Raw genomic sequence first — 17,930 nt, 5'->3', positions numbered from 1 at the left:
AAAACTGTCTTATGAAGAGACTGGATAGACTTGGTTTATACTCTCTAGAATTTAGGAGATTGAGAGGGGATCTTATAGAAACTTACAAAATTCTTAAGGGGTTGGACAGGCTAGATGCAGGAAGATTGTTCCCGATGTTAGGGAAGTCCAGGACAAGGGCTCACAGCTTAAGGATAAGGGGGAAATCCTTTAAAACCGAGATGAGGAGAACTTTTTTCACACAGAGAGTGGTGAATCTCTGGAACTCTCTGCCACAGAGGGTAGTTAAGGCCAGTTCATTGGCTATATTTAAGAGGGAGTTAGATGTGGCCCTTGTGGCCAAGGGGATCAGAGGGTATGGAGAGAAGGCAGGTACGGGATACTGAGTTGGATGATCAGCCATGATCATATTAAATGGCGGTGCAGGCTCGAAGGGCCGAATGGCCTACTCCTGCACCTAATTTCTATGTTTCTATGTTTCTATGGAACATAAAAACTGACTGCAAAAGCTTTTATAGATATGTGAAGAGAAAAAGATTAGTTAAAACAAATGTAGGTCCCTTGCAGTCAGAAACGGGTGAATTGATCATAGGGAACAAGGACATGGCAGACCAATTGAATAACTACTTTGGTTCTTTCTTCACTAAGGAAGACATAAAAAATCTGTCGGAAATAGCGGGGGCCGGGGGTCAAATGAGATGGAGGAACTGAGTGAAATCCAGGTTAGCCGGGAAGTGGAGTTAGGTAAATTGAATGGATTAAAGGCCGATAAATCCCCAGGGCCAGATAGGCTGCATCCCAGAGTACTTAAGGAAGTAGCCCCAGAAATAGTGGATGCATTAGTGATAATTTTTCAAAACTCTTTAGATTCTGGAGTAGTTCCTGAAGATTGGCGGGTAGCTATTGTAACCCCACTTTTTAAAAATTGGAGGAAGAGAGAAAATGGGGAATTACAGACCAGTTAGTCTAACGTCATGGTATACAAACTTAAAGCACACGGCATTGGGGGTTCAGTATTGATGTGGATAGAGAACTGGCTGGCAAACAGGAAGCAAAGAGTAGTAGTAAACGGGTCCTTTTCACAATGGCAGGCACTGACTAGTGGGGTACCGCAAGTCTCAGTGCTGGGACCCCAGCTATTTACGATATATATTAATGATTTGGATGAGGGAATTGAATGCAACATCTCCAAGTTTGCAGATCACACGAAGCTGGGGGGCAATGTTAGCTGTGAGGAGGATGCTAGGAGACTGCAAGGTGACTTGGATAAGCTGGGTGAGTGGGCAAATGCATGGCAGATGCAGTATAATGTGGATAAATGTGAGGTTATCCACTTTGGTGGCAAAAACAGGAAAATAGATTATTATCTGAATGGTGGCCGATTAGGAAAGGGGGAGATGCAACGAGACCTGGGTGTCATAGTACACCAGTCATTAAAAGTAGGTATGCAGGTGCAGCAGGCAGTGAAGAAGGCGAAAGGTATGTTAGCATTCATAGCAAAAGGATTTGAGTATGGGAGCAGGGAGGTTCTACTGCAGTTGTACAGGGTCTTGGTGAGACCACACCTGGAATATTGCGTACAGTTTTGGTCTCCTAATCTGAGGAAAGACATTCTTGCCATAGAGGGAATACAGAGAAGGTTCACCACACTGATTCCTGGGATGTCAGGACTTTCACATGAAGAAAGACTGGATAGACTCGGTTTGTACTCGCTAGAATTTGGAAGATTGAGGGGGGATCTTATAGAAACTTACAAAATTCTTAAGGGGTTGTACAGGCTAGATGCAGGAAGATTGTTCCTGATGTTGGGGAAGTCCAGAACAAGGGGTCACAGTTTAAGGATAAGGGGGAAATCTTTTAGGACCGAGATGAGGAAAACGTTTTTCACACAGAGAGTGGTGAATCTCTGGAATTCTCTGCCGCAGAAGGTAGTTGAGGCCAGTTCATTGGCTATATTTAAGAAGGAGTTAGATGTGGCCCTTCTGGCTAAAGGGATCAGGGGGTATGGAGAGAAGGCAGGAATAGGATACTGAGTTAGATGATCAGCCATGATCATATTGAATGGCGGTGCAGGCTCGAAGGGCCGAATGGCCTACTCCTGCACCTATTTTCTATGTTTCTATGTTTCTATGTCACAGCGTTGGATAAACTCACTCTTACCTTTGTAAATAAAGGACTGATCACAGTAGTATATTCTCAACTGATGTCTTTCGGAGATCAAAAACCTGAACAAAGTTAAAACTAGGTGGGAGGACGACCTTGGTATAGATCTGTCTGAGGAATGCTGGACAGAAGCACTGAAAAGAGTCCATTCCTCGTCGTCGTATGCTAGATTGAGGCTCATACAGTTCAAAGTTTTACGCAGGGGTTATTTAAGCAAAGCCAGGCTTGCTGACATATATCCGGGGACAGACGCTGGCTGCCTCCGGTGCTCCTTCTCTCCAGCCAATCTAGCTCATGCATTCTGGTCTTGCCCCAAACATGGTAACTACTGGGCAGTGGTTTTTAAAACCATCAGTGAAGTCCTTGGGATGACAGTGGGACCTTGCCCGCTTGTAGCTGTATTTGGTGTAGCAGATAAAACATTGGGTTAAAATACAACCAGTCTGATATCATTACATTTACATCACTTTTGGCCCATAGGAGAATCTTGCTGGTCTGGAAATCTACCACTCCTCCATCCGCCGCTGCTTGGCTGGAAGACGTGATGTTTTTTTTAAAGCTAGAAAAGATTAAATTCACATTAAAGGGGTCTGTGAAAAAGTTTTATTTGAAATGGGAACCCTTTTTAATCATACGTTGAGGGTCTAAAGGAACTACCTATTGACTGAGGGCACTTGACAGTAAGTGGGGATCTGCCTTTATTCTGTTTTGTTACTTTATTATTGTTAAAATCTGCATTTGTATTTGTGATATGTTTGTATTGAGAACACATTAGCTGCCAAGGGGTGTTTAAGGAGGGTGGGTAAGGGTTATTTTGTTATTATATATAAAAAACAAAATGGAGCAAAACGTAATGCACTTCGTCAGATGTACTGTTTTTATTTTCCTCCAATAAAAAATAAATAAAAAAAAGTATAGTAGGGCCTTGGGTGTTTGGGCCAAGTCTATACTAAACTAAACTAAACTAAACTAAACTAAACTAAACTAAACTAAACTAAACTAAACTCAACTAAATTAAACTAAACTAAGCTAAACTAAACTAAACTAAACTAAACTAAACTAAACTAAACTAAACTAAACTAAACTAAACTAAACTAAACTAAACTAAACTCAACTCAACTAAGCTAAACTCAACTAAACTAAACTAAACTAAACTAAACTAAACTAAACTAAACTCAACAACTAAACTCAACTAAACTAAACTAAACTAAACTAAACTAAACTAAACTAAACTAAACTAAACTAAACTAAAAACTAAACTAAACTCAACTAAACTAAACTAAACTAAACTAAACTAAACTCAACTAAACTAAGCTAAACTCAACTAAACTAAGCTAAACTCAACTCAACTCAACTCAACTCAACTAAACTAAACTAAACTCAACTAAACTAAACTAAACTAAACTAAACTAAACTAAACTCAACTAAACTAAACTAAACTAAACTCAACTAAACTAAACTAAACTAAACTAAACTAAACTAAACTCAACTCAACTCAACTCAACTCAACTCAACTAAACGTAATTAAACTCAACTAAACTAAACGTAATTAAACTCAACTAAACTAAACGTAATTAAACTCAACTAAACTAAACTAAGCAGCTTGAGTTTAAACTAAACTAAAGATGGTCTGTACAGGCTGAGGAACCTCTGCAGCTCATGGCTGTTGGTGACTTGCAGAGCCTCCTGTTCTCGCTTCATCCACTGGCAGTTGTTTAGATACTGGGTTGTTTGCTGAAGCTTTGTCTTCTTGTGCATGGAGAGCTGTTTCTTCTCATGTATGGAATGATGGAGTCATGGAGCTACAGAGATTGGAAACAGGCCCTCAGCCCAGTTCGTATGTGCTCTAATTTGTCTACTCAAGCTTATCCTCCTTGTCTTTTTCTGCCCCATATCCCTCAAAATGGCGCCCAAGTATGTCCCTGCCCAAGTGTCCTTCCTCTGACATTTTAAGCCATTCACTTGTCACGCTCGGACATGTAAAGGTCCCCTGTCATATTTCACTGAGAGGATGGTGGATGTATGGAACAAGCTGCCAGAGAGAGTTGTTGAGGCAGGTACAATAACAACATTTCAAAGATGTGGATAGGCGCACGGATAGGAACGGTTTAGAGGGATCTTGGCCAAATGCAGGCAGCTTCTTGGTTGGTATCGTCGAGTCGGGCCGAACGGCCTGTTTCTGTGCTGTATGGCTCTATAACTATGACTACGGCTCCAGGTGTCTTCACATCCCCTCTCATCTTAAACCTATGCCTTCTAGCTTTTTTTCTCCCAACTCTTGGAAAGAAATTGTGGCTATTCATCTTAACCATGCCGCTCAATATTTTATAAACCTGTCAGGTCGCCCCTCCATCTCCTACGCTCCAGCGAGAAAATACCCTGTTTATCCTTACCCTCCCTACACCAAAGTGGATAACCTCACATTTATCCACATTATACTGCATCTGCCATGCATTTGCCCACTCACCCAGCTTATCCCTACACCTTAAACCTTCCAGACCCGGTATCATCTTCATAAATATCCTCGTACATTCATACCGAGGGGCACACAAGTGGGCATCACCTGGCAAGTGGACTTCCGTTCACTTACTCCGGTTTCCCCCCATATCCCAAAGACGTGCAAGGTTGCAGGTTAATTGTGCTCTGTAAATTGCCTCAACTGTCCAAGGAGTGGGTGAGAAAGTGGGATAACATAGAACTAGTGTGAATGGGTGATGGATGGTCGGTGTGGCCTCAGTGGGCAGAACGGCCTGTTTCCATATCTCTACAACTGTGACGATTCCTCCTCCTCTCTTTAAACACTCTCTCACCTTAAACCTGTGCCTTCTAGTTTTAGATCTCCAACTCCCAGTAAAAGATTATTGCTATTCATCTTAACTCTGCCACTCATAAACCTCTATGTCTATAAACCAAACTAAAGCAACACCTTCAATGACATCTTCAGTTTCCTCCCACATTCCAAAGACGTACAGGTTTGTAAGTACATTGGATTGGTGTAAATGTAAAAACTGTCCCAGTGTAAGGTAGTATTGATGTGTGGGGATCGCTAGTTGGTGTGGACTCGATGGGCTGAAGGGCCTGTTTCCACGCTGAATCCCCAAACTGAACTAAAAACTGCATCTAAAGTAAATGGACAGATACAGTGAAGAAAGCTAATGGTATGTTTGCCATCATAGCAAGAGGATTTAAATTTGGGAGCAAGGAGGTCCCACTGAAGGGCCCCGGTGAGACCGCACCTGGAGTATTGCATGCAGTTTTGGTCTCCTAACTTGACGAAGGATATTCTTGCTATTGAGGGAGTGCAGCGTAGGTTCACCAGGTTAATTCCCAGGATGGCGGGACTGACATATGATGAAAGAATGGGTCGACTGAGCTTGTATTCACCGGAATTTAGAAGGATGAGAGGATATCTTATAGAAACATGTGAAATTCTTAAGGGGTTGGACAGACTAGATGCAGGAAAATGTCCCTGATGTTGGGGGAGTCCAGAACCAGTGGTCACAGTTTAAGAATACGAGGTAGGCCATTTAGGACTGAGGTGAGAAAAAAAATGTTCATACAGAGAGTTGCAAATCTGTGGAATTCTCTGCCACAGAAGGCAATGGAGGCCAATTCACTGGACATTTTTCAAGAGATAGTTAGATATAACTCTTAGGGCTAACGGAATCATGGGATATGGGGAAAAAGCAGGAACAGGGTACTGATTCTGGCTGATCAGACATGATCATATTGAATGGCGGTGCTGGCTCGAAGGACCAAATAGCCTACTCCTGCACCTACTTTCTAAGTTCTGAGTTTCTATGATCCCGACCACGGGTGCTGTCTGTACGGAGTTTGTACTTTCTCCCCATGACCTGTGTGGGTCTTCTCCAAGATCTTCAGTTTGTTCCCACACTCCAGACACGTTTGTAGGTTAATTGGCTTAGTATAAATGTAAATTGTCCCTAGTTTGTGTAGGATAGTGTTAATCTGTGGGTAATGGTCGATGTGGACTCAGTGGGCCGAAGGAACTGTTTCCGCGCTGTATCCCAAAACCTAAAAACTAAGAACTAATGTGAACGGCTGATCGATGGGCTGCGTGGACTCGGTGAGACACAGGCTCTGTTTCCTTGCTGTATCCTTCAAGCAATCGATTTCTGTCCTCAAAGGATGCTCTGTAGAATTGGTTTGGGATTTGCACAGCAAACTGCAGTTCGAATACATCCCCAACGTAAATCCCCACCAGCTGTCCCATGCAGTCACAGGGAGAACATGCAAACTCCACACACACAGACAATCCCCAACTAAGGTCAGGATCAAACCTGGGTCTCTGGCGCTGGGAGGCAGCAGCTCTACCGGGTGTGACAATATATTCCCATTACTGGACAATACATGAATCCAGACCCGGCCAGGGGTCCGTTGTGCCTCTCCAGAGACATGGAGTCACATTGCACGGAAACAGTCACATAACATGGACACACAGACATACAACATGGAAACATAGTCATACAACACGGAAACAGAGTCACACAGCAAGGAATCATACAACACATAAGGATGTTAGGATGTGGAGAAGGCAGGAGAATGGGATTGGGATGGAGAGATAGATCAGCCATGATTGAATGGCAGTTTGGGCATGATGGGCCAAATGGCCTAATTCTGCCCCTTATGAACTTATGAAACAGACCCTTCAGCCCAACTCACCCAGACTCTATGGAGTGGATGGAAACCCAGAGAGGCCGGACTCCAATGACCAAAGTTGAATTGTAACCGGAGAGAGGCAAGGTGGTGGATTGTCACAGTCTGTGAGTAAATGGCGATCTATTCAAAAGCCCTTGTAGACATCTGGTTGACAACAGAAATGTTTGACACTTGAAGTCTTTTCCATAATTTATTCACATTTTATCTTTACCGATTGAGTGCACAAAAAAAGCAAAGGCAAGAAACGTCACTGGGGTCACGAGCACAGAATTGAACCGTTGAGGAGCAGAAGGCAAGTGTGGGGATCAACCGTCTCATTCTGAACATTCCTCTGTTGAAGAATGGTTCCCACGGGGGCTCTGCCTGTCCCACTTACCCGATTTTTTTCGGCGACTTGCCGGCACCCGGCATAGTCGCAGCAGGTCGCCAAAAAGTTTCATAATGTTGAAAATCCAGCGGCGACCTGGAAAAAGGACATGTCGCGGGGTGACCCCAGTTTGGTGGTGAGTAGTCGCCTAAAGAATCGTACCTATCGCTGGTCGCCGCTGGATTTTCAACATTTTGACATTTTTCGGCGAAAAAAAAGCACGTACGTGGGACTGGCCCTTAGTGGTAGGTAAACTGTTGTGTCCAATTCCCATTCACCAGGTAGAGAGGCACTGACTGTCAACTCATGGGTAATATTGTGTGGAGAAATGATGCCCCCCTCTGATTGGGGAAAGCAAACTTCGGCAAATATATTACCAGTGTTCTCTTGAGTTATTTTCATCATTCCTTTAATGGGAAGACTACACGAGGTCTTGAAAACATTGGGGCACAAAGCCGATTATCCCCTTGGATACAAGAAAGCTGCTCCTGAATCTGGAAGACCATTATTGGAATATGGGATTGGAGAGCTGTTCAGGTGGAGGGCGTTAGTTTATCATGGATAGACGCAAGGAACTGCAGATGGCGGTTTACAACAAAAAGCACACACAACGTGCTGGCGTAACTCAGTGGATCAGGCAGCATCTCTGGGGAACGTTGATTGGTCGACATTTTACTTCCTGAAATATCACCCATCCATGTTTTCCAGAGACGCTGCCTGACCCAGTGAGATACTCCAGCATTTTGTGCCTTAGTTTACCTTGGCATTATGTTTGGCATCAACATAGTGGGCCGAATGGCCTGTTCCTGTGCTGTACTGTTCTATGTTCAAAAGAGGACAGTTCTAACTATTTATTAAGTGCCCTACTCTTAGTGTCAAATCTCTCCAAACATTGTACGGCCAATGATATACCGTTGAAGTGCGCAATAGGTCAGTTCAGTTTAGAGATACAGTGCGGAAACAGGACCACCTGATCCGCACCAACCAGCGATCCCTGCGCATTAACACAATCCAACACACACCATGGTCAATTTCACATTTACAGCAAGCCAATTAACCTACAAACTTGTACGTCTTTGGAGTGTGGGGGGAAAGCGAAGATCTCGGAGAGAACCCACTTGGTCATGGGGAAAAACTTACAAACTACACACATACAAGCACCCGTAGTCAGGCTAAAACCAGGGTCTCTGGCGCTGTAAGGCAGTAACTCTACCGCTGCGCCACTGTGCCACCCATCGTGTGTTCAAAACAGAAATAAACATCAGCTTGTTAACAACACGCTCCCACAAGCTGATATTTAATCTGGTCAACAGTCGATTTAATGGAACATAGAACATAGAACAGTACAGCAGCAGGACAGGCCCTTCGGCCCGCGATGTCTGTGCAGAACATGATGCCAAGACCACCACTTATCTATCGGCACATACCCATATCCACATCCATATGCCTATTCAAAAGTCTATTAAATGCCACTATAGTGTCTGCCTCCACCTCTAACGATAGACACAAAATGCTGGAGTAACTCAGCGGGACAGGCAGCATCTCTGGAGAGAAGGAATGGGTGGCGTTTCGGGTCTCGAGACCCTTCTTCTCCACCTCCATATCCGGCAGCACGTTCCAGGGACATCACCCTTAATGTAAAAAACTTGCCCCGCACCTCCCCTTTAAACGTTTCCCCTCTCACCTTAAAATATCCATATGAATATTAACCCCTTTCCATTTGGATTAGTGTTGTGAAAACCTTATTGCATTCCCTCTGTTTTTTTTTTATATTTCATGTGAGTAATTTATTAACTTTATACAATTGGGAATCTTTTGTGTGAGATTTCAGGCCTGGAGTGCAGGCCGAGGTTTTAGTGTTGCAAGTGAGGTGTCTGGAACTGATGGGCTTAGTGGTGGGAGCAAGAGGGACAGGCTTTCTGCACAAGTTTTATCTTTGTGTACAATGTTGGCAGTCTGCCCCCGTTACACAATATTGTGTGCGGGTTTGGTAGGGATGGGAGAGTGGGGGTAATATAGAACTGGTGTGAAGGAGTGATCGATGGTCAGCATGGACTCAGTGGGCCGAAGGGCCTGTTTCTGCGCTGCACCTCTGAACTGTTGGGTCAGGTTGCAGCCAGTGTGGGCACGTTGGTTTGGTGGTGTGGACAGCAATGAGAGGGCAACTGGTGGAAGTGTGGGGACACTGAACCAGTGTTGTCAGGGTCAGGGACAGATGCAGGGGGACAGGGTCAGGGTTAGGGTGGGAGGGGCGTGGGTGGAACAGGAGGGGGAGGTGGAGAAACAGACAAATGGATTTCACTTTGGGGGGGAAATTAATTATTTCTGTTGGTGGAGGAATTTGAGGGGACTGGGAGTGTGGCCTGGCGTCAGGGAGGGGGGGGGTCAGGGTGGGGGAGAGGTCAGGGTGGGGGAGGGGTGAGGGGGGGGGGGGGGGGAGGGGGTCAATGTGGGGGAGGGGGTCAGGGTAGGGGAGGGGTCAGGATGGGGGATGGGGGCAAGGGGTGAGGGGTCAGTGTGGGGTGAACGGTCAGGGTGGGGGAGGGGGAGGGGTCAGGTTGGGGGAGTGGTGAGCGGAGTGGGTCAATGGGGAGAGGGGTGAACACTGTCCCTTGAAGTGACGCAGGTGTGGGTGGCACTGTTGCATTGAACATCCCTGATGGACAATGGTCAACGAGAGCCGTGGCTGCTGGTACTGTACAGGGCTGGCCCCGAGACTGGGCCTCAGGACGCACAGTCCAGCCACTTGCCCAGTGAGTGTCCACTGGCATCACACAGACAGCAGTGGCATCCTGCACAGTGTACACTGGGACCATCCACAGTATATGCTGGCACTGTCTGCAGAGAGCACTGGCTCTGTCCAGTGCACTGGCACTACCTGGGAAAAGCACTGGCACCATCCAGTGTACTCTGGGACCATCCACAGTGTGCACTGGCAATATTCTCTCTCAAAAATGAACAATTCTATTTAAAATGACGGCAGCAATGATTGTGAGCAAGGTGTCGTCAGCAAAGAGCACTGTGTGTTGTGTGTGAACATTGGCATTGCGGTACCTAATCTACTGACAGGTTCGGGGAGCAGTGTGGAGATGAGGGGGTGGTGTGCCAGACCAGTGGTGCTGCACTGGACATGTACCATGGGCCCACCAAGCAGCGACGGCAAACAAACAACTTGCTGTGGGGGCAGGCGGCTGAGAACAAGACTCTAAACTCCGTGAAACACTGGCAATGAGATTAAAAATGATATTTACATCTTTTGTACACTTTTCAAACCTCGTGTGGCCAACATCCCGCCTGTCACCTCTACGATTCCCGCCTGTGACAGGGGTTCGCCATTTGTCGTTCCAGCAGTATCTAGACTTTGACTTTCAAAGGAGATGGGGTGCACAGAGGATTGGAATGGACAGCGGGGGAGTCAGTGTGAGCGCTCTGTGTCAGAGCCCCGTGGGTGTGGAGTTAGAGGAGACCAGGGAAGAGTTGAGCGGAAAGAGAATGCAGAGCCCACAGACTCAGTCTACATCTCACAGGGGTCAGGGCCCAGTGTTGGAGAGGACCAGGGTGCGAGGGGCAGGGGTGGTGCCTGTCCACAAATGCTCCCGGTCAAGGGACCAACGCAGAGTGTGTACAGAGGTTTGTACGGGTCTGTATCTGTGGGTGGAAGGGGCTGGGGGGTCACAGGGGTCAATGTTTTCTCTGGTGGGACCGGGGTAATCGGGGTTGGTGTTTTGAGGGTTGGGGAACCAGGGTTTGAAGGAGTCAGTGTCTGAGTCTGAGTGTTTGTTGACAGTTTATCCTGGAGCCACAGCAGGCAGTGGCTGAGTGGAAGGGTCAGTGGTCTGTGAGTGTGTGTGAGAGAGAGTGTGAGTGTGAGTGAGAGAGAGCGTGAGTGTGTGTGTGAGAGAGTGTGTGAGGAGTGTGAGTGTGTGTGTGAGTGTGTGAGATAGTGAGGGTGTGTGAGTGTGTGTGTGAGAGTGTGAGAATGTGTGAGAGTGTGTGTGTGTGTGTGAGGGAGAGTGTGTGTGTGTGTGTGTGTGAGGATGTGTGTGTGAGTGTGTGTGTGAGAGTGAGTGTGTGTGAGAGAGTGTGTGTGTGTGTGAGAGAGAGAGAGATAGGTGATTGTGTGTGAGGAGTGTGGAAGGGATCAGGTCACAATGTGTGAGAGTGTGTGAGGGTTTGTAGTATGTGAGGGAGGAGTGTGTGTGCATGGTGTGTGTGGTCAGTAACTGGGAGAGTGCGTGTGAGTGGGTGTGTGTGAGAATGTACATGTGTGGGTTTGTATGTGTGAGACTGTGTTAGTGTGAGAGAGAGAGATAGAGAGATTGTGTGTGAGGATTTGTGTGGAAGGGATCAGGGTCACAAGGGTCTGAGTGTGGGGGGTCAGGGGTCAGTAACTGGGCGCGGAGGAGTCAGGGGTCAGTAACTGGGCATAGAGGGGTCATGGGTCAGTAACTGGGCATAGACGGGTCATGGGTCAGTAACTGGGCATGGAGGGGTCAGGGGTCAGTAACTGGGCATGGAGGTGTCAGGGGGTCAGGGGTCAGTAACTGGGCATGGAGGGGTCAGGGGTGCGGGGGTCCCTGTGTTACTGGGCTGATATATGACTAGCTGTGACCGAGTGCTGCAGTGCCTGTTCCACATGTCACGCCGCCGTGAGGGGGAGCAGACATGTGTGTCCGTGTGGACCTCTCCTTAGTCACTGTGCGGGGGGAGGGAGCTGGGATGGGGCATAGCATGGGGAACAACAGAGGGATGGGAGACAGCTATGGCTGGCCATTCAGTGCAGGACTCCACACTCGAGGGTCGGAAGACCATGAAAACACTGAAGCCCATCGAGGATTCACAGGGGTCGAGCCTCAGGCTGCGGAGGTCAGACCGTGCGTCCAGGACCCGCTCACTCTTCACACACGGAGGCTGCACAGCCGAACAAACACAACGTCACCCACAGTTACTGGCCGAACGTTCTTCAGTCTGTCAGTGTTGAGGCCACAAAGTTGGCAGCTCGGCTCAGAAGGTGAAGATCGGCCCACTGCGCACAGATGACGGAAGGGTCTCCTGCCCAGATGCCCAGGCACGGACCACTCCTGGGTGGGGGCAGCAGCTTCGTGGGGTGTTTCATGACCAGTGTGTGGCTCTGGGTTGTCGTTTGACCCAACACGTTGTCTGCTTTCACTTGGAGAAGGAAGTTCTGGAGAAGGACCTAGACACAAAGTGCTGGAGTAACTCAACGGGTCAGGCGGCATCTCTGGGGAGAAAAGATGGGCGGCCTTTTTGGGTCGGGACCCTCCTTCAAACGCCGACCCACCCACGTTCTCTGGAGATATTGCTGTGTTACTGCAGCCACTTGGTGTCCACGCCCAACCCCAGAATGTCTGTGTCTATCTTCGGTATAAACCAGCATCTGCCGTTTCTTTGTGAAAAGTTCTGGAGCAGTTTGGTTTGCCGTTCTCCACCATGCTTCGAGATGCTGAGGAATGATCTGTGGCTGACGGTAATACCTCCATCCCGTCAGCGATGGGTCCAGACCATTGATGGAGGAGGAGCAGAGGCTGTGGTTAGTGAGGGTCGGGGGCTCCTTGCGGAGCGGAGGGGGGGGGGGGGGGGGTTTGTCAATGGAAGGGGGAGGGCCGTTGGTCCAGAGAGGTGTGGCAGTGGAGTTGTGGGAGGGGGGGGGGAGGAGAGTGGCCTGGAAGAACATGACCTGGGATGATCCCACCTTGAGACCCCATCTCCAGGGCCGGAAACCACAGCCATGTGGAGGTGTGAGGTGGGGGTGGGGAGGAGGGCGGGGAAGCGTGTTTTTTTTGGCAGGGGGTCGCTAGACGTGGGTCTGCATTCTCCTTTGCAGTGGGCGAGTTAAGTCTGAGTTCTGGGAGGAGGAGTGGGAGTAGTGGGAGGAGGCGGACGCCTTGCTGGCCTCGTCGAACTGGACGGAGCTGTCCTGCTTGCTGGTGCTGCTGATGCTGCTGTTGCACTGGTTGTCCAGGAAGGAGTTGCTGTCACTCATGGAGCCTCGCTGGTACTCCCGCTCGCACAGCTCGATGGAGCTGCTGCCGTTGCCCAACACAAAGCGCTGCCCGTACTCGTACATGCGGTTGGCCGCGCTCAGCTGCGTGTACAGGGTGGAGAAGGACATGCCCGTGGGCACACGCTGCTTGGCGGGCGGGCGCTGGTCGGGCGGGCACGCCGCCGTGCCGCTCCCACCGGCTGCACGCAGCTCGGGGAAGGTGTGGACGCTGTAGTAGCCGTTGGTGGGATCCTGCAAGGCAAAGCACTGGTTCAGGTAGGAAAGGTAGGGTTTAGTTTAGTTTAGTTCAGAGATACAACGCGGAAACTGGCCTTTTGGCCCACAACCAGCGATCCCCGCACATCAACACTACCAACACCCCTTTGCCACGCAAGCCCAAGAGCTGCTCTGCAAAACACCGGATGACACTTCTAAGGCCACCTGGGTCAAGACAATATGGAGAGACCAGTGGAAGTCAGCGGAACCATCTAGGCTATACCAGTACATCAATGACCCCACGGACGTCCCTGGCCAGGACCTGCCCTGAAAGCAGTGGACAACCCTCAACCGCTTGAGGACAGGCATCGGACGCTATGGAGTAGCGATGAAGAGGTGGGGCCTTGTGGACAGCGCCTCCTGCGAGTGTGGGGACCCAACACAGACAGTGGAGCACATCGTCACCAGTTGCCCCAAACACCGGCCACCGAATGGTGAACGAAGTCTGATTGGCCTGGACGATGACACGTTGGCCTGGCTCGCCTCAATGGACCTGCAGGTCTAAAAGACATACAACAGAAGAAGAACACTACCCTACACACACTAGGGACAATTATTACATTTATACCAAGCCAATTAACCTACAAACCTGCACGACTTTGGAGTGTGGGAGGAAACCAAAGATCATAAGATCATAAGTTTTAGGAGCAGAATTAAGCCAATCGGCCCATCAAATCTATTCCGCCATTCAATCATGGCTGATCTACTCTCCCTCCTAACCCCATTCTCCTGCCTTCTCCCCATAACCCCTGACACCCATAGATCCCTGTAGACTCCCATGGGGACACATCTGTGACTCCAGATCTCTGAGAAAACCCAACCAGGTAACGGGGAGAAAGTACAGCCAGCACCTGTAGTCAGGATCGAACCCGGGTCTCTGGCGCCGTAAAGCAGCAACTCCACCGCCGTGCCACCGTGCGGCCCCAGAGCAGGAACGCAGTCCCCACTACCACAGTCGAGTATCCAGCATTTGGGAACCGCAGGTTCAGCCCACCCTAAAATGCAATGGGATGCCTCATCCAGGGTGCATGCCCATCATGACCAGCGAGACTACCCTGCCACATGAGTATGGCTCAAACATCTCCCTGTACCTCGATACACAGGTTGCGGCACGATGGCGCTGCGGTAGAGTTGTGGCACCGCAGACCCGGGTTCGATCCCAATCTGTACAGAGTTTGAACGTTCTCCCCGTGAATGTGTGGGTTTTCTCCGAGATCCGTATGTAGGTAAATTGGCTTGGCAAATATAAAAATTGTTCCTAGTGTGTGTAGGATAGTGTTAATATGCGGGAATCGCTGGTCTGTGCGGACTGGTTGGTCAGAAGGGACTGTTACCATACTATATCTCTAAACTAAAACTAAACACATGACAATAAACTAAACTCAAGGTACACGGTGAGTGCGCATCACATCCGTACCAGCAAACCACGATGAACTGAAGCTGGTGAAAGCTTGAAGGCCGTACAACCAGGACAAAGGTCTTTTTTAGTCCATAGCTCAGAACGGCCTTCCTGGAAGATGCACCAACCTCGTACTCGAGCTCCTCTACCTCCCAGGAGCAGAAGTGCAAAATCATACACAAGTGCCTGGGTCGGGTTGCATAAGTCCTCTCATTCGGATAAAGGTATGGAACCACATCGATGATTAGTTTATACTGCACACAGGTATGGTTGGAGTTGCCTTTCAAGACAAGGCTCACAAGAATGGGATGTGGACTGATCATTGTCAACAGCCTCAACCCGCACGTGCAGTATAGACATTTCTGAATAACTTCCATGTGATCATTTCCGCTCACAGGGTTGAAGATATTTGAAATTTAACTGGATGAGGCAACGATACACTCAGGAGCGTTGCAAAATGGGCTAACTCCAGTTTCCAGATTATTTACCAAATCACTACAATCAGTGCTTCGACTGCACAGAGCTAACAAATAAGTAGCATGGCCAATCTGGATGATATTGAACATACTGTATTTTACTAAATTAGCCTTATCAGCCACATAGCTATATTTGAGGAATTGGTTCTCACCCGTCCAGTTAAATTTAAATTAAGTTGATACCAACTGAAACTATTGATTATTGGGATACAATCATCCATTTATTGGTCTGGGATCAGATCTGAGACAAAAAAAAATTAGACCTCTGCTATTTTTAGCTGAAACAATCAAAGTCACAATGATGGACAGCTTTGCTCCACTAAAACCTCTTATCTGTAAATCTTCAGTCATTTCCAAACTGATGCTATTGCCCAAAGATGGGTAATTTACTAATACCATCTCTAGTTACGGAGGCAGATGGGATTAGCATGAGTTATCAAGTGTTCAGTCATGGTATCAACTGCCAATGGACACCAGGTGCATTCTGTGCATTAAAGGGTGTGTGGATATGCATATACGGCATGCACAAGTCCAAGGTGATACACTTTGGTGGTGGTATACGTTAATCACAAAGGTACAATCAAATCAAAGTATCCGGTGATAGTTTTACCAAACCGCATCTAGCACTGGTGTATTATCATGCAAAATCAATGACAACACAGAATGAATATGTGATCACAAAGTATTTAATGACAATATGGATTGATAGAACACTAACTATTGAGTTGCTTGCATCCAGGTTCAATCAACAGTGAACGAGGCATACAGTGGCGAAGGGTGCATTCTCGCTACACTAAGGAGGAATGTTCTTTTATGTCTTCCTCCATTTGGCCTCAATAGACGGATCTTGCAAAATTCAGCAAGATTCCCGCTTCCGGGTTTTCATAGTCCCTGCCTGGGTTATATACCTATGGCTCCTGCTGAGGCGAAGAATGAACATAAAACCTTACATGGCGAATTCCGGATAAAAAGATGCTGGTTCAGTTGTGATGTTCAACAGCTCTATAGCTCAAATCATCTCAAAGAGCGTCACAACAAGCAAAGTACATCTCCAGTGCAATTGGCGTAGTAACTTATGGTACTGTGTACAGTTCTCGTCGCTCCAATACAGGAAGAATGTGGAGAATTTGGAAAGAATGCCGCAGAGATTCACACCGGAAAATGCCTTATTGGAAGGTATTAGCTCCAGGGAGAGATTAGAATGACTTGTATTGTTTTCTCTGGAATACCAGAGGTTTAGTGGAGACCCAATGGAAGTATATGAAATTATGAGAGGCATAGACAGGGTAGAGAGTCAGAACCTTTTTCTCAGAGTGGAGACATCAAATAATAGAGGGCATGGCTTTAAGGTGAGAAGGGCAAAGTTTAAAGGAGATGTGTGAGGCAGGTTTTTACACAGAGAGTGCCTGAAGCTCGCTGCCAAGGTTGGTGGTGGAGGCAGACATATGATGGTGGTGTTTAAAAGGCTTTTGGATAGGCACATGGATAGGCAGCAAATGGGGGTGAGGGGGATTTGGACCATGTGCAGGCAGAGGAGATTAACTTATATTCGGCATAGATATTTTGGGCCGAAAGGCCTGTTCAGAGTTTGGTGTTACAGCACAGAATCAGGCCCTTCGGCCCACAGAGTCCATGCCAACAAGCAATCACCTACAAGGGAACACTAGCCTTATCCTACACACTAGGGACAAGTTACAATTTTTACCAAAGCCAATTAACATACAAACCTGTACGTCTTTGGAGTGTGGGAGGACACCAGATCACCCAGAGAAAGCCCACGATGTCACAGGGAGAACATACAAACTCCATACAGACAGCACCCGTAGTCAGGATCGAACCCGAGTCTCTGGCGCTGTGAGGCAGCAACTCTACCGCTGCACCACCATGCCATTCCCGTGTGGTATTGCTCTATGTTCTATGAAACAGACATGCTGTGTGAGAGTGGATGCCTCCAACTGCAATGGTGGGATGACTAGATCATTGACCTTGGCACACAATCCTGGAGTAACTCAATGGGACAGGCAGCATCTCTGGATAGAAGGAATGGATGTTGTTTCGGGTTGAGATCCTTCTTCAGACTGGACCCGAAATGACACCCGTTCCTTCTGCCCAGGGATGCTGCCTGTCCCGCTGAGTCACGCCAGCATTTTGCGTCTATCTTCGGTGTAAACCAGCATCTGCAGTTCCTTGCTACACAGATAATTGACCATGCTCCTCTTGTTCTCATTCATCTCCAATTACTTCTCCTCCAGCCAGATCAGTGATCATTGACAAGCCTTCATTCATCACCATCTCAGCCACCAATAGTGTATCCCAGTCTCCCCCACCCTAACACAACCATTCCATCCTAATCTACACCCTTTCTCCTCTCTCAAAGCATGTTTGATTTCTAACTCTCCCCAGTACTGGTGTGGGGTCATCGACCTGAAATATTAATATTTTTCTCTCTTCACAGAAGCTATCTGACTTCCTGAGTAATGTTAGCATAGTCTTAGAGTGATACAGTGTGGAAACAGGCTCCTTGCCCAACCTGCCCACACCAGCCAACATGTCCCAGCTACACTAGCCATCTGGCCATGTTTGGTC

At 47.7% G+C, this 17,930-nt stretch overlaps 1 protein-coding gene across 2 annotated transcripts in view; it reads right to left on the bottom strand.

The window, feature by feature from the left end:
• Positions 1-12,858: 12,858 nt before the first annotated feature.
• The window catches only part of kirrel3a (kirre like nephrin family adhesion molecule 3a), a 764,091-nt gene continuing 759,019 nt past the window's right edge, over positions 12,859-17,930 (bottom strand). For both annotated transcript variants that reach the window (XM_055660891.1, XM_055660892.1), the window contains one exon: positions 12,859-13,445. In XM_055660891.1, the coding sequence (XP_055516866.1) occupies positions 13,005-13,445 (441 nt within the window). In that variant the 3' untranslated portion in view covers positions 12,859-13,004. The remainder of the gene's footprint in view (positions 13,446-17,930) is intronic.

This window comes from Leucoraja erinacea, chromosome 32, assembly GCF_028641065.1.
Source record: "Leucoraja erinacea ecotype New England chromosome 32, Leri_hhj_1, whole genome shotgun sequence".
Classification (NCBI taxonomy): Eukaryota; Metazoa; Chordata; class Chondrichthyes; order Rajiformes; family Rajidae; genus Leucoraja; species Leucoraja erinaceus.
This window is presented reverse-complemented; position numbering and strand designations above follow the sequence as displayed.